This window comes from Gallus gallus, chromosome 9 (genome assembly GCF_016699485.2).
Source record: "Gallus gallus isolate bGalGal1 chromosome 9, bGalGal1.mat.broiler.GRCg7b, whole genome shotgun sequence".
Taxonomy (NCBI): domain Eukaryota; kingdom Metazoa; phylum Chordata; class Aves; order Galliformes; family Phasianidae; genus Gallus; species Gallus gallus.
In genome coordinates this window covers 8,109,603-8,135,164 of record NC_052540.1, presented here as the reverse complement: position 1 = coordinate 8,135,164, position 25,562 = coordinate 8,109,603, and the positions used below count along the sequence as shown (strand labels likewise).

The following is a 25,562-nucleotide window of genomic DNA, read 5'->3' as shown; positions in this document are numbered from 1 at the left end:
TGCTGCCGCAGAGCAGGGTGCCCAGCTCTGTGCTGCTCTGACAAACACTGTGTATTAGGTAACTCTGAACAAGCTGTCCTGCATTCAGGATTATTCATATCACCATGACATCTTCTTGAGTACTACAAGCATTTCCTTGCACAACATTTTAACAAAGGGAAAATGAGGTAGAATTGCTAGGACATCTTTCCAGCACCTGAAAACTTCATGGTCAAAGTAACCCTGAAGAATCCTTCAAATCCATACTTGTCACCAAATTATAATTAAGATGTTAAGGGATTGCCCAACAGAGCTTTTGATTCATAGAGCTAGCACTGTTGAGCATGAGGAAAATAATGGATTTTATTGGGTAATTTGTGTGTTTGGACGCACAGTCCTTCAAGCCAAGTCATTCCTATAGCCCTGAGAAATCCCTGAATGAAAAATTCTGCTGTTGCCACAAGTCATCATCAAAACACAGAGCAAAATCCTCCCCATTTCACCTACCATGTAATACCAAAGAGAAAACACCGTAAGGAAAATTCTGCTCTAATGCTTAAATTTCTGTCAACTTAAGACAGGCACCATTTTTCCTTACTGCTGCAGAAAGGAAACTTGAGCTCTGAAGCTCTACCGCCAGCCTGGCCCCATGCAAGCAGGCCTGAAAAGCAACAGTAAGTTTTAATTAAATGTTTAAGTTTCAAGTTTAAAAGGCCTCCACAAATACACCTTGGTAATACATATGTTATTATGAATGATGAGGTGTATCTTAAAATACGTATTGTTGTTAAGCAAACTAAGGCTACTGAGAATAAATATATATGCATGTATGTGTGTATATAAATATGTGTATATAAATATGTATTTTTTTTTAAGGAAGACGTCTGGTGCAAGTAGTAACTATAGAGCAGTGACAGCAGCCTGCCTTGCCTGGTCTTCTGTTCAGCACCGTGACGGTTTCAAAGACCTTGATGTCTGACCCAGCTGCACACAGGAGGAAGTCACAGAAGTAGGTGCAAAGAGTTTTGATCAGAAGGGAAAGTCCAAAAAATAATTTCACAAGCTCATGCTAGCACATGTGTAAAGAGGTTGGTCTAACTACATAAGGAAATGGTTGGTATGGTATACATTTCTCTGCAGGGAATGATGGCTAGCATTCCTTTTTTGATGATGAATATCTAGAAAAGAAAGGAAAAATGTAAAAAGATATGAAGAATTCTAGTGTTTTAGGCTCTACTGAATTATGACTAGAAAATCTTGGACAATGTAAATAACATTTCTGTACTGTTTCTGTTAACCTTTCTAATGCAGGAGCTGGAACTTCTGTCTGAGAAGAATCTTACCTCTGAAGTATATTAAAAGTGGATGGGTATATTCTGAGCAAGACGCTGTTCAGAGTTTTGCAGAATGTCTGAGGTATTTTCTGAACAAGCTGTGGGCAAGGGCTCGTAGGATGGCGTCTGTATTCATTTTTCTTCCTGTTGCTGATCTGTCTTCTCTGTACGTGGAGCACTATAGTAATGTGTGGCTTTTCAGCAGCGCTTCCACCAAAGGAAGGGAGGCGAGCTCCTCTTCACCCCCACCTTCAAATAGGAAGAAATAACTACCAGAGTGAATTGACTGTGAGGTCTAAGCAGCTCTCACCACTGGCAGGGGATGGGAGCACATGAACATCGTGCCAAGTGGTGGGAAATCAGAGTTATCCAGCACGCCCCATCATGTAGTTCTACAGCTAGTGTAGGACTGAATGTCAAAGCATAAAAATACCCAAACATGAAGATTTAGGGAACCAGTGAATCACCATGTCCTTCCGAACTTAGAGAAGCAGTTTTCTAGTCTACGCTTATGTATCACCCCATAAGGTTTAGCAGGAGATTCATAGAAGCCTGGAAGACTGTTAATAATCCATAGAAGGAATTGCATCTATCTATGTCATTTTTTTCAGCTCTTTAGCCCTCTTCAGAAACACCCTCGCTTTCTAGCAAGGCTTTAGGAATTTGGCAGATGGTTTGAAGAGCTGGACTTTGAAGTTCCTCTCTTCTTTATGGGTGCTTTCCTACAAATACTATAAAGCAAGTCTGGAATATCATAATACTTCTCATAGACATGTACATTTTTTCTTGTCAGTAAACAACATACATTGCACTTTAATAAGACCAGCATTGTATTTACTGGGACCACGGTGTACAGTGAAACACCACAGTTCCTGCATACAGTGCACCACTTATGTTACAGAAAATTTCAATAAACAAATCATTTTTAGTCATCTCTCTCTCTTTCAGAAAAGAGCTTATATATCTGTTTTTTTCTTACTCATGGTGAAGAACTGTTCAGAATGTGTTGTTAAAGATAATGGATGCATTTGAGAAAAGGCTTTTCTTTGGACTTCTGCTCACTGGAATAATTTCCTCAAGAAGTTAGGGGAGTCCTGAAATGTAAAAGCAAATCCAAAAATCAAACAAAACAAAACAAAAAACACGCCATTCTTCTTGAGTGAAAATCGACAATAAAATTAAGCAGTCTTTAATTACAAAATTCTCTAGATGTGTTTCTTGAAAGACATCTGTGCCAGCATGATGCTGATGGGACTTGTGCAATGATCTTCAGGCCTTTCCACTCTGATAAAAAATCTTCCCAACTCCCAGTATTCCAGCTGGCTCAGAGATGGAGAGAGGGATGTCTTCAGAGATCTTTGGGATGTGTTCAAAAATGCATGTAAGTATATATGTCTTTGGTACATTTCCAGCTGCTCGCTTAAACTTGACTGTGTATTGAGCACTAGGTGTGAAAGAAATATACTTGTCTTTAAAGCTAGCTAGAAAAGGATTTTTGTTTGTTTAATTTAGAAGTTGGCATTCTGCCTCATACTTTTTCTTGTTGCTAATAGCAGGTAATTTCAATCTCTGTCAGGTCCTGAGAACTGCTACAGGAACTGAGTGCACAAGAGGAAAGGATTTACACCTTTTCATTTGGCTGACATCAACTAATTTGGCAGAAAAAAAATCTTTGGCACTCCTGGTTTCAAGAAATGTGCAAACCAAGCAGGCTTTGCTGAGCTGTTGTCAATGTCTAAGAATTACTAAACTGCAGTAGGATTTCAGCAATGAAATGGCTACAATAGGAACATTGCTTCTGTTATTTCTGAAACACTGTGGGACCACCTTGGAATTTTCTTGCTGTTATTTTCCTGAACAATCTGGTACTGGAGACAAAGTTTGCAGTTAACACTTATGCCGTGTGTTTTTCATTTATGCACACGTTTGTCAAATTCCCTTTCTGCTAAGATGCCTACCTGACTTAAAAAACAGCAAAATAAGATGGTAAATCCCTGAGGAGGAGAATTCATGGATATCTTTAGTAAAGCAAACACAGGCCTGAGGGAGCCTGGGAGAGCCCAGCTGCTGGTGCCCACAGTTCCATCTGGGTACTGCTCCTGGCAGGCACCAGCCCCAAGCCTGCACTTCCTGACCACACATAGTACATGCTGTGACTCAGGGAGTGTGGGCTGGAGCTCTAGTGACAAATGTCCTCCATCACAGGCAAATGAATGGAAGGTATTCCTAATGTATGTGAATACGCACATGCATCCTGCATATTGGAGATGTCAGAGATGTCTGTTATGATGACATCTAAAGTAAAATTGAAGGAAATATTAAGTAATATTGATCAAAAAGTGAAACTGTATCATTTTGAAAATCCCAATATATTATTATTTTTTCATAATTTTCACGTTTTTTAATACTAAGGTCCTGAAGCCAATAGAAAGTAATGAATCATAGAATTGAATCTATATTATTGGTTGGCAAAGGTCTCTCATGATAGCATATGCTCATCTGTAGTTGTTATAACTCATCAGTTAGAAGAACCAGAAAAATAGGAAAAGGAGATTAAAGGCAAGCAACTTGCAGAATTTTGTATTCCTCCATTCCCATTAGACATAGCAGGATCATTCAGAACTAAAAAGGAGATTATTATATTTCAAAAATCATTCTTATTGTCTTAGATTGTCTTAAATTTACTACTAGTGTTCTCGATCAATATTAAAAGAGAAGCATTTTCTAAATTCATGTCATCTTTACTATGGTACCAATTTTGCTGCTTGCTTAAATTAAGCAGTATCACAAATATGAGCAATCCAAATGATTTTCGGGAGTGCTGGACACAACTTCTATACCTCATTTGAGGAATATTCCTTGGCTTATGCTATATAGGCAGAATCTGCAAACTCTTTAAAAGCATTTTAAATCTAAGTAGTGACTTCAATAATGACATGAATAAAATAACCTCTAGCCAAGTAACTAGAGCTAAGTATGGATTGAGATCTGGCCACAACAGATTTCAATCCTTAGAAAGAATTTAGGTCAGAAGGAGATGCTAAGAAATATGACTGCCATTCTGAGTATCACCTGCAAAACTTATTACTGTTGTCCAAATATCTTTTCAACACATCAGGCTTGGATAAAGTACATTAGTAACAAACCTTAGTTAATATACACTACATTTATTTCAGGAAGCTTTTGCTAGACATCTAGTATGACTATCTTGATATCACGGTCTTGCATAGATGTAGATTTGCATTCTAGTTCTTCATCCTGTATTGTCTTGTTTTTTCTGTCCTTTGTCTTACAATTACCTGAGTATATCTGTTACCAGGTATTGTCATATTATGTCCTCTCACCAAGACAGTATTTGTTTTGGTATTTTGTGAAGGTAAAACAAATACCTCATTGACATCAAAAGCTTATCCTTAATTGCATCCATAGCATGGCTGCTTAGAGAGACTGGCTCTGCACACAGTGGCCCAATTCAGCAAACACATGGGACTCACTGTATGGGAGTGCTATGCAGGTTCAGGATATCTAATGCATATTGTTTTTGCTCATTTGCTTTAGGGCTCTTTTCAGACTGAAAGTCTGAGAGCCACAATCCTAGTCCTGAAAACACACCTTCCTTCTTGCACACCTTCTCCGTAACTTGCCTTATCTGCATCATTTATGAATTTTTTCACAAGAGGCTGTCTGTAGTTTTTTGTGCTTGCCTGGTGCTGGCTATGAGGATTGTTAGTTGGCCCTTAGATAATAATGTAGTAAGGATACTACAAATAATTGTCCACTTTAAAGAAGAATAATGTCTAACTTTATTGTCGTGATATAAAATCTATTAAAAAGGTCACTTTTTGCATTGAAATCAACCTTGAAGTTGAATCAAAAGCTGTGTAAAGGCTGAACGATAGTTGTGATTTTCAGGGTTGTTTCACATTTATTATGCAGAACTGAAAAACCAGAGAGTTGTACTGGGCAGCCAACTTAAGGACTTAAGAGACCACATGCGAGTATTCAGGTTGCAAGCCCCTTTGACTGTTGAAAGCCTTGCTCCCTCACCCTCTAGTTCTGCATTTTCACCATAGCTGAGCTACCACCTGCACAGCCCTGCCAAAAAGGTGTGTGTGTCCAGGGAATAAGTGCACACTATTCTGCTTCAGGCAAGGTCAGCTGGGTTAGTTCAAAGAGCTGACAAATGTGGGCTTGTGCCCAGCAGCGTGCTTTGCCCAGGGCAGATTTGGGAAAGAGCAGCACAATTTCAGCCTGCAGAGCTGCGAGAAGAGGCCTGATCTCCAGGAGTGACAATTCCAGTCCCAGGATCCTTAGCCTGCAGAGCCAGGTCTGGAAGAGGATGTTTACTGGCAGCCCTGAAAATAATGAGTGTTTTCTGAGGCTACAGTCATGTGGCCATTGTAGAGATGGCCTTGTGGAGTTCAAAGACATCCGTTCCCATCCTTAAAATGGAAATTACCCTCTTCCTGGTATAGCTCAGATGTCCAAAACAAATCACCTGGGCACTCTTCACGTGTTTCAGAGGCAGCAGGATCAGTGAGTACCATCTTCACTGTTCAGTAGGCCTGGCTGGATGGCTCCTCAGTGACAAACGTCTGGATGCCTGGCATCTCTTACACAGGCTCAGCTGCTTCTCCAGTACATAGCTGAGCCTAGACTAAAGATTATTCACCTTGCTACCTAAGGCTTTGTGTGGCCGTGCAAAGGGTCTGGAAAGTATGCAAACTCCATCTAAGTAGAGACTTATGCTGCGAAGAAACAACTTTTAAAACAATGCACATATTTAAGAGGAGGAAATTTCCATGTGAGAAACCTAGAGTTTGTACCAGAGTATGAAATGGCCACATATATACAGGCATTTTAAGAATGCAGACCAACCAAGTCTGACATTTAACTAACAGGAAGCATCAGTGTAGCTGAGGCATGAAAGATGGTACCAGCCACAAGCATGGTAACCTCTGGCAAGCATGACTGCCAAAACTTGCAACCAGGCTTTTCCCTCAACTCTCAAAGCAACCTCCTTCGCTCCCAAGGAAACTGAGCTGGCACTGAGTTCCCACAATAAGCAGATCTGCCAGACACCTGGAGCAAGTGCCTCTGCTGGCACTGTGTGCCACCAAGCAGTTGCATGGCCTACCCACTGCCTACTCAGGGCCTACCCATAGCCTGCCTGCCTGCTGCAGGCTGGGGGCTGCTGTGATGGTATTGCTGATGGGAGTACCTTGGTGATCAGAGCTCCTGCTCTGCAGAAAGCAGCTCAGCTCATCCTGACAAAACCTGCCCTGTTCAGATTCAGGCTTGCTGTTCAACAGGATGCCAAGCTTCTGCTGATAGAGTGAATAGTAAAGATCTGTCACACATCTCTTGGTAAATAGTTTTAAGGAATAATTACCTTCCGTGCTGAAATGATTTTAATCTACCTTCACTGTCCAACCATTTTGTCTTGCTGTCTTTTCCTAATTGATTTCAATGGCAGCACTCACAGAAGCCACTTTCCCTGCAGGTGCTCCATGCACCAGGATGATTCTGCCCCTAACCTCGGAGTGTTGGTGCATGGTGGTTCTACAGTGTGACCTCTTACTTCCACCTGGAGTGGAGCACAGTGCTTATTTGTCTCCTAACAAAATCTTTTTTTCCCTGAAAATTTGCCTCCAGTAGCTGAAAGCATCTGTTTCTTTCTGGCCATTTTCTGACACACGGTATACACATTTGTTCCCCTCTAACATTGCATTACCAGGTAGGAAAATGTCTGCACCTGAACCATTTGCTTCACCACCACTACAGCTTTCCCTATTGGTTGCAACAGCTGTAGCATTGATTTTCTTTTTGTGTAATGTGAGCACAAAGTCTTGTTCTGACCAAATCTCACACTGCCTGTACAAACTCTGACAGCGACTCTGATCACTTGACAGCGAGGCTCAAAGCTAGAAAATGGAGCTAGCACAGGAGTCTGCCATTTCTCAATGTGGTAGTGGCAGAGCAGTGAGGATGCCAGGCTTTTGCACAGCTACACTGCACTGCTGCAGTCTTTGTTTGACAGAGACCAAGGCTGGGTCCAAGAGAAACAGTCTGTACAGTAGTTGCAGCAGCTGCTGCTGTAGGAGAAGCTGTAGTGCTGGGAATTACAGGCCATCAGTCTGCCAGGGTATTTTGCAGTCATCTTGTGCAAGATGACAGTCACAGGCATGCATTACAGGCATAAGTTTGCACTTGAACGGAGATTTGAATTAGTGTATTAAGGGTTTCATTATTATTCCATGTATTATTCCAGCAACCTTGAAGTGGGTCAGGTACTGCAAGGGAAGCCAGCACTGGTTGGACAGCATTAATTTTTGTTATTATGTGCATTGTCTGGTTAGACCTGTTTCTGAAATGTGCCACTACACGACGCACTCATTGCAGCAGCCTCAGCACATCTCCTGCCAGGCCCTGCATGCAGAGCACAGGCAGCCTGCTTGCACCAACCAGAGCCAGCATGGCTTGGGCGAAGAGTGGGGCTGCGGGATGGGCACATCAGCAGGGGTTCTGTCTCCTGAGTCAGGTTGCTGATGGATAGAGCAGAGCTCGGGCAGTGCCAGAGTCTCATTTCCTTCCTGCTTGTGAGAATGTTTAGAAGTATTTTAGACTGTTTTGATTTTGGAACTGTTGAGCTGTTTAGGCTGTCATATTTTAATGTTTACTCTATTTGTGGTATCATTCAAATGCAACAGAAATTTTGTTTAGACACAGCCTAGCCAAAAGTTCTAAGCTATGAACAAGCAAAAAAACCTTTTGCTGCCCGTCTTCCTTTTGCACAGCTCAGACTGCACACCACAGGTGGAAGCACCAGCTAGCTGTGGGTTGGGGACCAGACCAGCACAGCTCCCATGCACACAAAGTCGGTCAGCAAGATGTTATTGTGATCTTCAGGGGAGGAACAGAGACAGGGCACTAAAAGCATACATTTATCTGGTTGTCCTGAGCTTTGTTGTTCTTTCAGTAATTTTGAATAAGATTCTGCATTTGGCAGAACTACTTCTGGCAGAATCCTCCTTGCATTCAATTCATATCTGCCCAGTGCTTCACTCTTTGGATGCCTGTTTTGCTGGTGCCTATCTCTGTGGTGTTGAAAAAGTACACATTTTTCCTCAGGTTGTAGAAGTTGTGATAAAAAGAATGATTTTTTTTTAATTGTATCACCCAACATGGAAGATAAGGAAAGTGAAGAGATTATTTTATAGTTATGGTTACTGCATCACATATTCATGCAAATCTGAAAGCAGGTATCACATGCAAAGTGTGCAGTCAGGTACAAAAAAAAATGATAATAAAAAAGCCCTCCCCCAATTCTGGGCTTTAAAGGGAGCACATTTGCTGTATTTCCCACAACAACATGCAAAAGCTATGTTGTTCCTTTTTTTTTCTGCAATGGGACCTTACAGAGAGAGGTCAAACCCTAAAACATCTGCCCCTGTATTTGCAGTGAGGCATTTGGGCTCTCTGTGGAGCAGGACTGGGTCACTCTGCTTCCTGCTGCAATGTAAATCTTTTTTTTTTTTCTCCTTGTTTATTTTAATAGTCAAATATTGCTGATAGTTGTAAGGGTAAGGGGAATTATGCATGTATGATTCCTTGAAAGTGATATTTACTTCCAAAACATCCTGACTTTGGTAGAGCACAATCAAGCCTTAATGAAGAAAGGGTCACAATGTGAAATAAATGGCATTCCCTCAGATGTACAGAGAATATTTTTCTGTATCTTAAACAAAAGCCATGTTCTGGTTTTAAAGTCTTCATTATGAAAAAGTAAATTAAGATTGATTCTCATGTAATGTGCTCTTCACTTTCTTCTAAAATTTCTGCTACTCTTTGCATGGCAAGGTGAGTGCTACATCAGATTATAAAGATAGAATTTAAGTAATTACAGATTTGTGCCACCTTCAAGATAAACATGTCAATGAGAAGGGTCATCCTTACCATGCTGATGGACAGATGGTAACATCTCATTCAGGTAAACATACTGTATTTATTGATATCAGTGATATCTAAAAGCAGAGGAGGACTGATACAACCTCAGGAAAAAAAAAAAGAGAGTAAATGGCTGCTTTACCGATTTCTTCTCTGTTCCATATAAGTCATTCTGAGGGCCCTTATTCCTCATAGTTGCACGTAGTCAACACTGGCAGAAAATGTGCTTAAGGCTGATGTAACACAAAAACCCTGAACTTTCAAGAAGCGAGCCCATTCCTCTCCACACAAACCGTTACTCTGCTGCAGGACTAACAGAAGATACAGAAGATCTGCAGGCGAGATAGCTGAGATGATCTGTTTAAGCAATAGGGCGGCTACTTCTTCCTATGCTAATCTGTCCTCCACCCATCTGTCTTGTTTCTGGCTTTGACCTACCTAGAATTAACATTATAAGCACTTAATGAACTTCTAAATTAGTTATTTGTGTAAGCTCGAAGCCTTAACTTTTAGCAAAACTTCATTTTGTATGTTATGTATGGAAATAGAAACTTGGCACTAAAAAAGCTGTTGTGCAGTCACTGAACAGACTTCAGACATGAAGGAAGGAGCTGTGGGTGAATTTCCATACAGCAGATATCCCCCATGGATCATAAATCCACACAAAAACAAATCTCAGACTGCAATTTCAGCTTTTAATAATAAAGTTAGCACTAGCAATACTTGTGTTAGGGTGCTGTATCTGTAAGCTCACAGTGCAAAATAAAACTACTCGACAGAAGAATTGGAGTATGAATGTTTTTATTTTTATTCAGCATATTGAGCCTAAACCACCAGCAACTAAGGGCAAGCCAGCACTTTTCAAACTTTTAGATTAAAATACTCACAAACAACGAGCAACTTGGATGAAGAGAAAGGAAGAAGCTGGTGTGCCTAGGCTGCCATAAGCATAAAACCAGTACGAGAGGAAGCACAAAAGCAATAATAGGAGAAGTTAATCCAGAGCAATCTGCTGCAGTGGATACAGGTAAAGCACATCATAGGGTTGGTTTTCAGCAGTTCTTTTTCTTTTTTCTTTTTTTAATTTTATTGGAAGAAGACATGCCAGTTCCTCAAAAACAGTTCTTAGGAAAAGCTTTGGTTTTAGAAAACAGTGCTGAATTTCTTGCAAAGTACTCATAACATTTTCAAATTGAAAACTGCATTTCAGTACAAATTTACTTTTCACTTTAGTTTTTCAAGCTCTATTTACAAAAGTCAGAACCAAAACTTTTCAAGTTACTTGGCCCTACCTGTCTTACTAAGGGGAAAAAAAAAGGAGGCGTCTGAAAATGTTCTGATTTCAAAAAGGAAATACTTAGGAGCAAAACAAATATTGAAATGATGTGGAAACAATGTGGAAGCTGTGTTCTTTGTATTAGCAAACAGCAATCTTTCCCTTCTCATCTCATCTGTTTGATCTGCATTGACTAAGCTGTAATTTTGAAAAGGACTCATTGGTATTGCATAGTGCTGCTGCAATCATTGTTTATTGTGTTGCTGTTATATAATATCTTCTCTAGGCGTATACTTAATTCTGATCAGATTAAAATATACTAACATGTTTATAGTCCCAGTGGGAAGTGGTTGTAACAAACACAGAGACAAAAGGGACTCAGTTGCTCTTTCAGAAGGCAAACTATCTCAGAGGAGTTCTCTGGTGTCCCGAGGGCACGTGCTGCAGAGGCTCCTGGAGGGGAGCCGTGATGGGAGAGGTAAGCAGAGCTGCAGGAAGAACGTGCACCGGGATGCCCTGCTATCCAGTCCTAGAAGTCACCTAGAAGAGATTCTCTTCCTGGCTACGTGGTGTGCATCCTCAGAGATGTCAAGCCAGTGACCTCTGGACCCAGCTTTCAAGCTCCATCCCCTACCTGCAGTCAGGCCCTGGTGCCTGAGCATTATTTTCCTGCTGGTCAGCCTAACTTTTGGGGAGCTGTATTGCTGCCGGCTTACAGGCCCTGGCGCTTCCCAAACACCCTTCTCTCCTGCAGCACCTGCCCTTTCCCAGGCGGCCTATATTTAGCTCCGTGCTCGTGTTAGCATTGCCTCAGGTGGCACTCTCATTTCTCAGGCACGCATCGTGACGGCAAAACAAAACATAAATACAAATGTCTTGCATCATGCCACTGCGTCTCCGCGGATGGATACGCCCATGGGTGACATGACTCAGACGGGCAGAATTCGAGACATCAAAGGGCCGGAGAGAGGCTATGCACCGGGTGTCGCTCCTCTGGGGGAGCGGAGGTCGGCGCGGGCGGCCGTGGCGCGGGCCGCAGTGCCGGGCCAGGGGACGCCGTCTAGGCTCAGCCCCCCCCAAGCGCCGCGAACCTTTCCCGTAAGAGCACTGAGAGCCGTGCCCGGTCCCGCTGGGGCAGTCTGAGGGAACCCCGCAGCCCCACGCCGTACCTGCTCCGCGCTGCCTGCGCCGGCACCGGGCACGGCCGGGCCCTCACGGGCAGCTCCGCCCGTCGCCGCAGCTCCCCGCCAATCGGCGCCGCGCGCCTCCTCCGCCCGCTCCGCGCCGCGGCGGTGACAGCTCGCCGGACGGTCTCGCGAGATCGATGGAAGCCTCGCGAGAGCGGCGAGGCGCGCCCCTCCCCCCGGCCCGCGGCGGCGCCCCGCCCCGCGGCCCTCCCGCCGCCCCCGCCCGCCGCCGCGGCCGGATCCGTCTCTCGTCGCTGCGCCCTGGGCGGTGGGACGGGACGGGGAGGGGAGGAAGCGAGAGGAAGGGGAAGGGAAGAGGAGGAAGGAGGGGGGCGCTCGGCCCTGCGCACTGAGCGATGTTTGTCCGCCATCGCGGCGGAGGAGGCGGGTGAAGGAAGCGCCGCCGCCGGAGCGAGGGCCCCGCGCCGCCGCCTCGTCTTCCGCCGCTCCCTCCTACCCCCCGCGGCCCGGCCGGCCCTCCGCGCAGCTCCGGGGGCCGCAGCCCGCAGCGAAGATCGCCGGCGGCCTCCCCCGCCCGGCCCCGGCCCCGCCGCCCCCCGCGCGTCCTCCGCGCCCCTCCCCAGGGGGGCGCCGCCGCCGCCGGCCCCGAAGATGTCGAACCTGAGCAAGGGGACGGGCAGCCGGAAGGACACCAAGATGCGGATCCGAGCCTTCCCCGTGAGTACCGGCTCCGCCGGGCCTAGGCCGCCCGCGCCAGGCCCCGGCCTCCGCAGGCCTCGCGGCCTCACGCCTTGTCAGCCGGGGGGGGGGCCGGGCCGGGCCTGGCCGGCCGCGGGCCTGCGGGGGGCGGGCGGCTGTCAGCGGGCCGGGAGGCGCCGGGAACCGGGAACGGCGCTGCGTGTCCGCCGCCGGTGGGTGGTGGGGAACGGGGCTCCGCGGGCGCCCGCCGGCTGCTCTGAGGCACCGCGGTGCGGGGAGTCCACGCGCGGCGGTGGGGCGGGGGGCGGCCGTCGGCTCTTTGTTATCAAGGAAAAGGCCTCGGGGAAGGAGTGGAAGGTTACACGGCTTCGTCCACGACGCTGGTTAGCTCCGGAAGGGGGGTGGTATTCATTTGTGTCTTCCGGAGAGTTTCCTCGTCGAGAATTTATTTGACTCTCTAAGCCGTGAAAGAGGCTCTAAGTCGTACGATTATGAGACTTAGGTGGCAGAGTGCCAGTTGTTGCTGTAAACATCAGGCACAGGTAACTTCCATGCTTGTTCTGTAGGGCCGTGGGCATGCCATCCCTTGGATTGCGGATGGGAACGAGCCCAATTATTAATTTATTCTGCCATAAAGCTTGCAGTGTTTTGACAGTTGGTTCAATTAAAGCTTAGAACAGAATAACAACTACGGGACTGTTAATGGCGGTGAGGAATGGGGGACAGAGGAAAGCTTCGATCTGCCTGAGGTTTGCCAGGAAGTGTGTGTGTGTGTGTGTGTGTGTATGTGTTCACCGATGTGTGTTAAAAAGAAGATACTTAGTTGAGTCACTGGCATGTGGGGCTTAGCGTAACTTTTTGATGTTACGCCTGATCCTCGTAGGTAGTAAGTATAGAACTAATGAGCCCTGCCTTTATAGAGAAGCTGGACGTACCTGTTTATCTTATTTACTGACAAGGAGCATATCAGTATATTTGCTTCGTGACAAACCTCTGATAAAGTTGGAGGATTCTCTATGTTTTCAGCAGCTTCTTTAGTCACAGAAATGTGACCGACTGCTTTCCTCTTCCCTCTGCTTCTAATTGTCAACAGTTGCATTTAGTGGTATAAGTCAAAACAAAGAAGGGAGCTGTAAAACTTAGGACTTTTAGCCAGGGAGAGATTTTTGATCTCTGAATTGTGTATATTTCTTTCAACAGTCTTAAGATCGTCAGTTTTCTTAGGATATTTTGACTTGTAGGAATAAAGTCTTACTGCAGCGTGGCCAGGGCTTTTTCTGACAAAAAGTAGGAAAAGCTTTACAAAAATTAACCATGTCATAAGTAATGTGTACATTTCATAACCAACTACACCAAAAAAAATAGCAATCTTTTAACTTGATGAACAGATTCATTTATTACAGCTGAATACGTGGATATGCATCAGCCAGCAGCAGCAAACTCAACAAATGAGATCAATTTTCCAAGTGATTTTTTTTTTCAGCGCTGTCACAAATGAGCATGTGAAATTAGGTTGGTGGGTGAAGAATGCTCACACAGAGCTCTGCTCTTACAGCAATGCAAGCATTGTCATCGCTTTTTTCTCTAAAACCATTCTTGTTCATGGTGTTTTATTTTTTTAAAACTAAAAAGAAAAAAGTTTAGATTAAAATTCAAAACAAAACCCATCATAGCTCCCCAAATTATTGTCTCCCTAAAATAACAATAAGTACACATAGGCATCAGGGTGTGCAGATCTTAAATGCTTGGTGATTTCTATTGACAGCAACTTCCCAGGTGCTTCATTCAGTGGATTTTCTTCTCTGAGACATTTAGTTGATGATCCTGTTGATCAGGCATTTAGAGAGAAGAAGCGTGTAGTTGGTTAAAGGGTTTGGAGGGCTTTGCCTTGCATTGGGGAAAGCAATAGTTAGAGTCCACGTTAAAATCTTAACCCAGATTTTGCAGAGCCCCAAGTGTTTGTGTAGCTTTAGTCCTGTGAATGGTGCCAGCGACTGCAGTGGGATTACTCATGTCAGTGAGGTTACATCTGTGTGCGGGATAGAGTCTATATTTAGAATGTCTACTATTCCTACTTCAGTTACGGATCTTCTCTCTTTTATCTCACATGTGGTGCTTCTTCTCTTCACTTCTGAATTAGGAGTGCCTTCAGAGGTGACTTTGTAGGCTTCTTCAGGTTATGTTCTGCGCGGGTAGGTCTCCTTGTTCTGCTTTAGTTGGCTGTTTGTGCTGACCATTGTGTGAAAGTAGAAGTAGCCAGATTGGATGGGTAAGGTCCCTGGAACGTGGCAATATTATGGTAACTCAATCCACGTAGGCTCTGTCCCTTTTTATGTTTTTATATTTTATTTTTAAACCTCTGTCGTTGTTATATCTTGCAATAGCTGAAGGAGGGATCAAATAATATTTTGCGAAATAATACTACGCGCGTTTTTTATTAGCAATTAAGTAGAATTTCACAAACACCTTTTAAAACTACAAATGCTTTACCAAGTGATCTTAATGTTTTAGTATTTTTTCTAGATTCTTTATTGCTAATATCTTGTAATTGTCAGCAGAGGAGCCATTGTGGCAGCTCTCCTTTACTGTTTGCTTACTCCTGTTACGTGCCGTGTACTCTATTCCTTACCTCACGGTGAGGTCTGTTCTTACCTTGAGCACATGGCATGCTATTTTGCTAAGCAAGTTGTAAAACCGTTAAAAAAACAATTAAGGCAAATAATTTCCTGTGCATTTAGCCATCTTTTTTTTCTGTACACAAGAGGAAAAAATTGTTTTCTTTGCCTAATTTAAAAGCTAACATATTAAAAAGAAATGCCTACTCATGTCAAGTTTGAATTAATGACAGTGATAATCTTTGCGTCAGAAATTTCAGGAGCTCGTGAAAGTTTCATGTGTGTCCAATGGAGCAAACTGATGAGGTGGAGGTGGTGTGGTTAAGTAATCTCCCGTACCGCAGCAGAAGGCTTTCATTGTGCTGCTTTCAGTAACCACTTACGGGACTTTTAACTCTTTTATAATGTACAGCTGTTCTGTATTTCTGTCAGACTGTCCAATACCATTCTGTGTAGGGTCAGCATTAAGACAGGAGCTGGAACTTAGCGTAAGGAGATTCTTGGGTGGTTGTAGGTTCTCTTTGATTAAGCAACCTTTAAACTTTCTTGTTTCAAATTCATAAACACTGGGAAAAAATAGAAATACGCTGTAGCTGAATGCTAGAAGAATATGATTTATGAAATGTCAAGTGATTGTCACTCATGTAAGTGGAACGTAGCTTGTAATTTTTCTATATTTTGGAGGAGTGCAGTAGTATTTTTGCTAAATATGTAGTATGTGTCTTATGCAGAAATACAGGTTTGGTGCTCCCACAAAACATGGGTTCATTACGCTGGTTTTGAGAAATGCTGGGGGTTGTTTTTCACACCCTCCCCCAGCTGAAAGTACTCCCGAGTCTCAGACTGCCTCCCGCTGCTTAGCTCTCAGCAAACCCGTTATTGCTGGCTAAAGGAATACTTTAAAACCTCTCAAACAATCTACAGCAAATCTAATTTTAACGTGATTTAGTTGACCTCTGAAAGGTGGTGCCGAAGAATGACAGTTCTGCACTTCAAGCTCTTGGAGAGATGTCTACAGCTGCAATCTGGCATGTATAATAAATTAGGTTTCCTGCAAGTGTGTTTGAGCTGCTTGGTGTGACTGTTTGGTTAGGGAAAATAGCGGCCTTAGATGTTTTGTGATGAGAAAGTTTTACAAAAGAAAAGGTGCCCATTTCTTACAGGAATGAACAGTATGTGAGAATTCAAGAAGCATTTGATGATTAATTTTAAAAAATGATGCATGTAACATTAAGTTATGTTGAACCATTTTTTGTTTTTATTTTTTTGCAAGAGCTCATCCCTCTCTTGAATCAGTATGGTAATGGTCACCCTATAGTTGGTGGGTAGATGTTCCTGATAACCTAATGACCTAGTGGTAGGGTATTGGGTTTGATTTCTATAGCTCTGTATGTTTGGGTTTGTTTTTTCCTTTTTTTCTAACCCTGGTGCTTTTAGTCAGTTTGCTTTCCTGCAGAGCTGTCTTCCCTCTCTATAGCAAGACTGCAAAATAGTATTTTGCCAGTTCTCAGAACTGTCTATTCTGGTGAATCACTATTGTATGGTTATATTATGAATTCAGGAAAGCATTTGGAGAAGTCCTACGCATGCATTCAAGACAGAATGAGTCTTTCAAGTGCGTGTATATAAGCTTCAGTGATTTTATTTGAAATACTTGTGCCCAAGAAAATTCTCATTTCAGGCAGTCTCATGGAAAAAGGCCACTTCCAATCCAGTTTGTCAATTGATGTTACTCCTAAGTTTTCAGAACTTTCTTTGTGGAAGAAGTGGCTTCAGCTCTTACGTGAGAAGGTTCTGTAGCTCCTACCTCCACTGACGTTGCTCCTTTCCCTTCACATTTAGCAGCTGCTGTTTTCAGCTTCGTATAGGCAGAAGGTTTTTTTTTCCCCCTCGGGGAATGCTGGCTGCTTCTGTGGTTTGTTTTGGATCTTGGGTATTAATGATACAAGTTGATATGAAGTTTGTTAAATTTATGCTGCAATTTGTAATGTTTAGATCTATCAAATCAGGAAGTTGGTGTAAATTTTGTATCTTGCTCGAGCATCTTAGAATAGGTAGACCCTAGAAAACACACTGAACTGTAGTTAAATTTTTAAATGATCAGATTAGGCAAGTAACATCTGTGTTTCTGCTTTGGCTTCTTCAGAGCATACCTGCTGTATTGCTGTGTGTGTTAGATGAATGGGAAGATACAGGGGACAAGATGAGGACAGAACTGAAAGATAGTTGTCTGCAGGCTTCTTTGGCTCTGATTAGAATAACTCATTTCCACCAAGTGCTGCAGTTCAGTGCAGACCACCTACTTAACTTCATGTTTTTCCATGGTTGGCTTCGTGGATCCTGATTGTTCTATATTCTCAAACACTTATTTGCAAGAGCATCTTGGCTACTTAACTGCATAGTGTATACAGCATTAATAACATTTTTATACATTTATAACCTAGAAATAAAGAACACCAAAAAATTAAAACATTGTTTGGCTTAATCAAAAGAAACAAATGTTGTTTTGTTCTAAACTACAATTACAGAAATATGGGAACACTTGCTCTTTGTTGGACAGTTAATCTTATGAAGGCCTTCCCTTTTCCACAGATAAAATGTACACGTGCATATATATATATATATATATATATATTAAATGCTATGAGCACACTGAATGTTCCAATATGAATTGCATCATTTTGAGAAGATGCTAATACTAATGCCAAGGTAGCCTTTGAATACTTATTGTTTTTTCTTTCTGTTTGTTTCTATCACACTGTACGCATCTCTTTCAATTGTGGTCTAACCTAATCTCATTCGAATTTCTCAGTTTGCAGTTTCTCAGTTTTTCAGCTGGGTTGCAGCTGAACCCAGGCATTCAGGGTTCAGCTGCAAGTTTTCTGGTTCTTCCCTTCTTAGTTTATTAACTTTCCTTTTAGATCTCAAGTTCTGAGCAGTCATCATTCCACGTGGTCTGAGGTTTGAGTACGTGCCCCTGTGTGCCACTGGAAAGAGTAGTGTTCTTTGTGGCTCTTGCCTGCATTTGAAGTTTGTTTCATTTTTGTGCAAGACTATAAAATAACCCCACTGGCGTTCTGTTAAGGTTTCATACTGGCTGATTCAGTTGGAGCTTTTCAGGCGGCTCGGTAGTTTTCTCCCTCCCATTGCTGTATTGTACAGTAGTATGCTATTGAGCAGGAGTTACCATTTTTTCCCCTGTTGGACAGTGATAGATGAAAGGGCTTTATGACAGTTGCAGAAAAACCGATCAGTATTTTCGGTTATTGTACATTTAAAATTTATAATAATATATAACAGAAATAGGATATTTTTTCTTGGAAAACCATTATTGCTAGAGTTTTTCAAAACATTTCTTTTTCCTGTTTGCACAAGTGTATGTGACGAAACATAGCACCGTTTCTCAGAATCTCAAACACATATCCTCAAGTCTTTGGCAGGAACTTCTAAATTTTCTTCACCACCACTGATCTGTCCTGTCTGATAACCTGTCTGTGTGTGGTAAAAGCATTTTGTGGTAGACTGGGACAGATTTTTGTAAGATAGCTCAAACGAGTGCATTCACAAAAAGCCCTGAAATTGTGTTATGCTCTGAAGTAGGCTCTTGATTTTGTGACTACTGAATATTATCTTTGGTTGCTAGAAGCTGGTCATGTGGAAAAGCAGCTCTTGAGAAGGAGGGAGCATCGGTTTCTTGTTCCAAATCAGTTTTTGAGGAGACAAGGAATAGGAGAGCATTAGAATAGAAAACTACAGCATGCCCAAACACATTTCTTTGTTGTGTGAAGATTTTATTTTTCTGAAATTCAGTTAAAGCCAATATAAACTTATAAATTGTTAATGGTTCTTTTGTAAAGGTGCAGGCTTTAGAGTATCAGTAGAAGTAAATACTGTTACACAAAAGAGCTCCTATACAGACATTTTTAGCATACACGCTTTAGGGAAGAAAAACAATTCTGTGTTTAATCCCTGAGCGCAACAAGGAGGGGAAGATCATAATGAATGTTCACATTTGGATAGTACTTGCTGAGGAGCTGACCACGTTCTTTAATTAAACAAAACCAATGTTTGAAGTGTTAAAGATGTCTTGTTGCACGTTGAATAAGATCTCATAGTACGTAAAATGTGTAGAGATAACATGCTTTAGTTGTTTAAAGTTATGGATGAGGTCTGTTTGTCAGTGGAAGGGCCAATTTTTGTAATGCTAATAAGAGTAAACAAAAGTAGATTGTACATCTGGTGGTGTTATTGATGAGCTGTACATGTGTAAGGGTGTATTTCATGGCTCCCCTCTTTGAATTGTGCTGGTTTTTGAAGTATTTTAGAATATTGGTGGTGGAGCAGGGGCTGCCTGCAGAGCCGGTGCTCTGCCAGTGCCAGGGATGCTCGGAGCAGCATTCTGCTTTCCCTGCTGGCTTTCAGCTGAGGCTCAGGCATGCTGCAGCTCTCCTAGGCAGCACAGATTGAATATGATACCAGTCACTAATGTAAAAGACTTGCCAAAAATATATATATATCAGTGAGTGTTATTTATTTCTACTTAATAGTGTAAGCAATTGGTCTTAAACTAAGAGAAGTTTGATTGCATATGGGACTAAAGTGTGGACGTGTGCTGGCCGTGGCAGAGCTGGGAGTAGCAGCCGGCCGGGCGGCCGTTGGGGCCGTTGGAGGCCACCTGTGCCACATCGGGGCACTTTGAAAGGAGAAGGAGGGAGTCAGACATCCCAGTGGTGTTTTTGAGGTCTGGCATTTTTTTGTCATTAGGTTGTAGGCAATTTTCCTTTCTGCTCTGAAGTCTGTACCACGTTGGAAGCGATTCTGGCGGAGGATTGAGCTGCCTTCCCTCTGCTGCAGCCAAGAGCCCACTTGCTCAGCAAGTAGGTGGCTTTGTGGAGCCGGCACTTGGACTTACTGTGTGCTTGTTTGCCTCCATTCACGTAGTCCTCAGGCTTTGAAAAGCGTGTCCTTGGCTGCTGTTAAGAACTTTATTGCAGAGTGAAATGCTGAGTGGCTTCTGGCCTATGTTTGCAAATGGTGAAAGGCATGTCCGTTGGTTCATAAAACTTAGTGCCAGTGTTTCACCATCTGTCACTTCACCATTGAGAAGAGCCTGTTACATAGGTACAGGGCACGGAGCTGGGGCGGAGCAGCAGTCCCCGTGTGTCCCAGATGCCATCCGGCATGCAGCATGCTGCTGACAGGTGGGCGGGAGGCTCGCTGCTCAGCTCTGCTCCGTTCCTCTTCTCTTCTGAGCAGGTTCAGATACTTTAACAACAACTCTGCTTAGGATTTTCTGCCATTACACAGACTTCTCAGGATTTTCTTCCATAACTTTAATTTGGGAAAACTTGTATTGAGATCACTAGCTCCAAAGTGAGTTTAGAAGATGCTTCTCATTATTCCTCACATTACTGATACTTGGTTTTATTCTTTTGCCAGGAGATAAATGGGCAGTTTTCGTGTCAAATGTTTGTATTTATTCCCCTGTGTTATTCAGAATAGATTTTCTTATTTTTTGAATTAAGCAATCCTAACTCTGTACTTCTCCTTCCCCCCACCAAGGGTGCAGTTTGCACCTCCAAGTTCTCAATGCGGAGTCAGAATCAGAGCAATGAAGATTACCGAATAAGCCAGAAAGTTATTACAAGTCTGAAAATTCTTCTGTTACCTTACAAAATGAAACATGAATGATCAGACTTTTTGAAGTGTAAACTAAGATCTAGACTTCAGCTCTCAACAGTTTCCAAATAAGCAAGAGAGGTTTCAGAAGTATAGGTGGTTTTCTCACTGCTGTTAGGTTGAAGTGTTCGTAGGAAGAAAGTAGTTTCATGATAGGTGGTTTATAATCCTTCTCCGTTTTCAGGCACGGTGGTAATGTGTGCTGTGGAAATGTCATTGAATGTTTCTGAAAGAGCACTGGTTAATAATACAGGCAGTGTCACTTCTGGCTGTGTAAGCACTTCCATTCTATAGCAGTGACAACTGTCTTTTGAACTAGAACTTCCAATTTTTTGCCTCTTAACAATTTGGATTTCCTAGAAGTTTAAAAAATACCAATTAGTTTTGTTCATATACAACTTCTTCTAAGCAAGTTTTCTGTCTTGGTGGCAGGTGGGCAAAAGTTTGCACCTGTATTAAATAACATTCTGCTGTCATCTTTGGTTAAAGCATTTAATTCTAGGATAAAGTCTCTAGTGTAATTAGCAGAGGCTTTGAAATGTTGAAGAGAAGTTAATTTTCATCTCTTTTTCTCCCCTCTCCCTGTTACGGTATATCCAGACTCCCTCGAGGATGTCCTTCTATCGTTGCTGACTAAAGTAGGCGTATATTTCAAGGAGTTTGGGCCTTGTGGAAAACAAACAGCAAGACAGATGAGGCAGAATTAGGCTTTGTGTAAGTGATCTCGGACACAGTATTTGCTAACTTTGACTGTCCTGTGTTGCTACTTAACTTACTGGTGCCATTTTTAAAATTTATTTATTTTTACAGAATCTTAAGAGCTGGTCTGTATTGATCCATGTGTAGCAATAAGTGAACAATGTGAGGCTGGTAGCATCTTTCAATTTTTCCCTCACTATTCTAACAAGTATTACTCTGCCTTAATCTTTATGAATGAGTGACTACTTGAAGGTGCATTTTTAAGTTGAGTATCATAAATTGCAAATTAAAATCCTAAATTGGTTTCAAGACAGTATAATGTAGTTTGTGAATTTCTCCTGGTGGGCTGGAAGGGGGAGGAAAAGGCTGAGTCTGTCTTATCCACAGACTTACACCTGAGGTGCATGAGTTTGCATCTCTGAAAAAATGGAAAGGGTTAGCAGATCTGAGGCACTAGAAATGAGTGAACGCACATGAAACTTGCTCTGAAGGAAGTGGGTGCTGTTGTAATATGCTCCTGCTGTTTACATCTATCAAAAGGTAATGTTTTAATCTCAAGCAGTGTTTAGAAAGCTGACAAAATATTTAGTCTTTTACACTTGTGGTATGCTGTGAATCAGTTTTGTGGAAGACTTGACCTTAGTCTTTGTGGAAATGATGCATTCTCATAGTTGTGTATTAGTAGTTACAAACACTTTGTGTGGATTTAGTGTTGGGAAAGCATACAAAGGCCTGTAAGTGGAAAGATGTCTGTCATCAGAGAACTGATATAATTCTGCTTCAATTTAAATTAAGAGTTACTGCCTTCTCTAGAGTGCATTGTTTCTAGGTTTTTTATTTAAAAAAAAAAAGAAAGAAAGAAAGAAAAGATTTTAGACTGTACTTTATGTTTATTCAGTAACTGATTGCTGCTCAGGTTTACATATTCCTTAATCCCAGTTCAGCTGAGGCAGTTGCTGGGGAATTCTGCCTCATTTTTCTGCTTTCCATCAGGACGCTGTGTTCTGCAGATGTGCAACACTACAAGTAGAGGGGCAGTGGGGGAGAAAGAAGAAATAGTGATTTAAAAAAAAAAAAAAAAAGGAAAAAACCAAACACTGGTAAGTTGAAGTGCATTGTTAGTTCAGGATGAGTCTCATTCTTCTGAGACCATGACTAAAATATAGAAGGGAAATTAGTCTGATCTTTCTTTAAATGTGCTCAGTTCTCTAAGCCCAGTAAAGTTATTGCTGTAGAATGACATTTTCTGTTTGTTACAGGCTGACTTGAAACTTTTCACAGACGGTCAAATTGTCGCTGTGTGGCAAAGCTTCTGTCAGGCCTGCTTTACTGCGGGAAAATGTTCCTTTTTGAAGGAGTGAGAGCATCTTTTATTTCTGGGGCTTTAGCCTTATTAGAAAAGGAAGTTCTTGGAGAATGTTACAATTTGCTATGGAACTTATCAAAGCCAACCAACCAAACCCAGCCCCTTCCTTTCCAAGCCCCCACCCCGAAACAGCACTGGGTTTGAGATGAGACCAGCAATGCTCTCAGACAATGCCTTGGAGCTCGACCAAATCTATCAGTCACTGAGCAGGAGGTGCAACTCCATCATTTAAGAAACAATCATTTTTTAATCTACTTATCGCTTCCTCTCCATGCTGCCAGCGCAGCTTTTCATTGCTGTAAAATGTATTTCAGCAAACTGTAGAAGGAAAGGGGTTTTGCCTACAATCCTGCAGCTCTTGGGTGTTCTAATCGACAGAGAGGTATCCCCTTTGTCTCATCTGTACATTCTGCTTGCTTCTGAGCGAAGTCTGGTAGAGTTGGAAGGATGGATGGATGTTGTGGTTCCTGCACTTCTATAAGTCACTGAGGAGCTAACATCTAGAGAGTTACTTGGGCCAATTTTGTTGGCAGATTGGTGTGACTTTCCTGCAACTTTTTTAATAAATGGCCAAAGTGGAATAGTAGCCCAGATGCAGAATTACATTAGGTCAGGATGTTCTGTACTTTTTTTCTTTACTCCTCTTTCGTAGTTTCCAATCGTGTTTTCATGCATGTAGCAGTCTACCTGTTCAGATAGCACTATTCAGGATTTTTGTGCCTGATGATCAAGTTTGTATGAGATTAGCTGGTTTTTATTTGAGAGTGTGGATTATGGAGTTGTTGAATTCTTGACATAATGATGTTTTCTGGCGATCAAGTGTAGCCAGCATACCTCTGCCAGGGATGCTGATCACTAGGCAGCAGTGAAGATTTCAAAATCCAAAGGAGTCTGAATATTGTTGGCTTTTTATCTATTTCGTAGTTGAAGAATCTGTAGTCTTGTATCTTCATAGGCCATATTCAGAGAGATTCTGGTAGCAAACATGAAAGCAATGTATCTGTCATTGCAAATTCTTATATTTTAAATTAGTGATACTGGAAAGGCTTATAGAATTCAGGTAGTGATGAGGTTCTGAGGCCAAAATGTGCTGCTCTTGCCCTGTTCTGGGTAACCTCAGCCAAGCTTCCTCCAGAACGAAGGCCCCAGGCTAAGGACGCTGAACTATTATGTAATACACTACCTGGTACTGTCTTATTGACTTCCCTGTTTTGAATTGAAGAGATAGTCCAAGAGGTGAGAGATGCTGTGAAACTGAGTCAGGACTGTGGTTGTGGTTCTGGATGGCAGCAGTCACTCCCTGCCCATTTTGTCTGCTGACAGCTAGGAGGTGGCAGTGGGAACAGACTGCAATTACTGGGTGCAAATGTTTACCAACAGAGCTGCTAAACTAGCTTGAATTGCCAGTATTCACTTACTTCCTTCAAGGTAGATGGTGTAAACGCTTGCATTCTGTAATTTCAACCTGTTCTTGCTCCAGTGCTTTGGACATTAGATTGAGAGGATATGGTAGAAAGGATAAGGCAGGTGTTGGCTGCATTTTTGAAACTTTTAAGAAACTTTGCTTTATGGTAATCCAGTTCTGGATGTATCCGCTTCACTTGGCAGCGTATAGAATCATACTGCAAACTGCGGAGGAATGGAGTGGTGATGTCTGCAACATTTTGAAAGTAAAAATTTGATGTGGTCTTTTTGCAGTCTTTAAACTTGAAAGAATTAGCAGTGGCCTGTTTGGCCTGAGATGGTTGTGAGAACTTTATGGAGTCGGTGATTGCTGATTTAGTCTGGAGGTTTTGATATAGGATAGACAGACATTGTTAAAGAGAAGGAATACGTGCATCTGTATCTGCGTTTTGGCAGTATGGTGGAATAAAGGACCTTTTGAATTCTTTGCAGAAAAAAAGAAGTCTGTGACATGATTTTCATGTGTGCTAATATTGTAGTCTTAATTTCTTCAAGATGTACTTCTGTGCTTTCAGATGTTTGTGTTCAAGTTGCATCTTTTGAATCATCAGCATCAGGGCAGCAGTTCCTGGAAGTTTTCCAAGTTAGCGGCGTCTTATGAACAGCCATCTCTCCTACCAATGAGGGACTTGATCTCTTGCCCATTCCCCAGGAAGGGTGATGTTCAGATGAACTGGAGTATGTTAACACATGTCTTTTCTCTGGACATTGGCTTCTAACTATCTTTGTGAAACTGAATGTAAAAGCTACTGACATGATTGGAACAGGCTGCCCAAAGAGGTGGTAGCTGCTCTGTCCCTGGGGACATTCAAGGCCAGGCTGCACCACTCTCTGAGCACCTGATGGAGCTGGGGATGTCCCTGTTCATTGCAGGGCAGTTAGACTGGATGGCTTTTGAAGGTCCCTTCTGACTGTAATGATTCAGTGATTCTATGATTTTCTTTCTGAACACATTTTTTTGAATCTAGATTGTTTGTGTGCGTGTGTGTGTGTTTTTTTTTCCCAAAGCACAAGCAGAAGCAGTAACTTAGCTTTTCCTTTAATCTACTGGAATAGAAGGCACAAGCATCACAACTGTATTGAAGCTGTGCAGTTCATTTTTAAAATATTCAACCATTAGAAGGAATCTGGGAACGAACATGAAAGAACATCTGGTTTCTGATTCTCTGTGTTCAGATTTGTGGAAGAGGATCACTTAAAGGCTTTGTTCTTGCTTGGATCTAGGGAGTTGCATCAGATAGGAAAATTAGGGTCATAATTCTGTAAGAGGATTTTTAGAGATGTTTTAGTGTAAAATTCTAAAAGATGAAAAACATATTCTTGTGGCATCATGAGCTCTACTAATTTTATTTATTG

At 42.3% G+C, this 25,562-nt stretch overlaps 2 protein-coding genes across 3 annotated transcripts in view; one reads left to right on the top strand and one right to left on the bottom strand.

Moving 5' to 3' along the window:
* The window catches only part of GUCY1B4 (guanylate cyclase 1, soluble, beta 4), a 38,985-nt gene extending 27,174 nt beyond the window's left edge, over nucleotides 1–11,811 (bottom strand). For both annotated transcript variants that reach the window (XM_040706034.2, XM_046898617.1), the window contains exon 1: nucleotides 11,706–11,811. The gene's annotated coding sequence lies outside the window, so the exon portion shown is untranslated. The remainder of the gene's footprint in view (nucleotides 1–11,705) is intronic.
* Nucleotides 11,812–11,938: 127 nt separating this feature from the next.
* The window catches only part of CUL3 (cullin 3), a 52,168-nt gene continuing 38,544 nt past the window's right edge, over nucleotides 11,939–25,562 (top strand). The window contains 1 exon segment of the mRNA XM_422620.8: nucleotides 11,939–12,401. Within this exon segment, the coding sequence (XP_422620.6) occupies nucleotides 12,336–12,401 (66 nt within the window). The 5' untranslated portion in view covers nucleotides 11,939–12,335.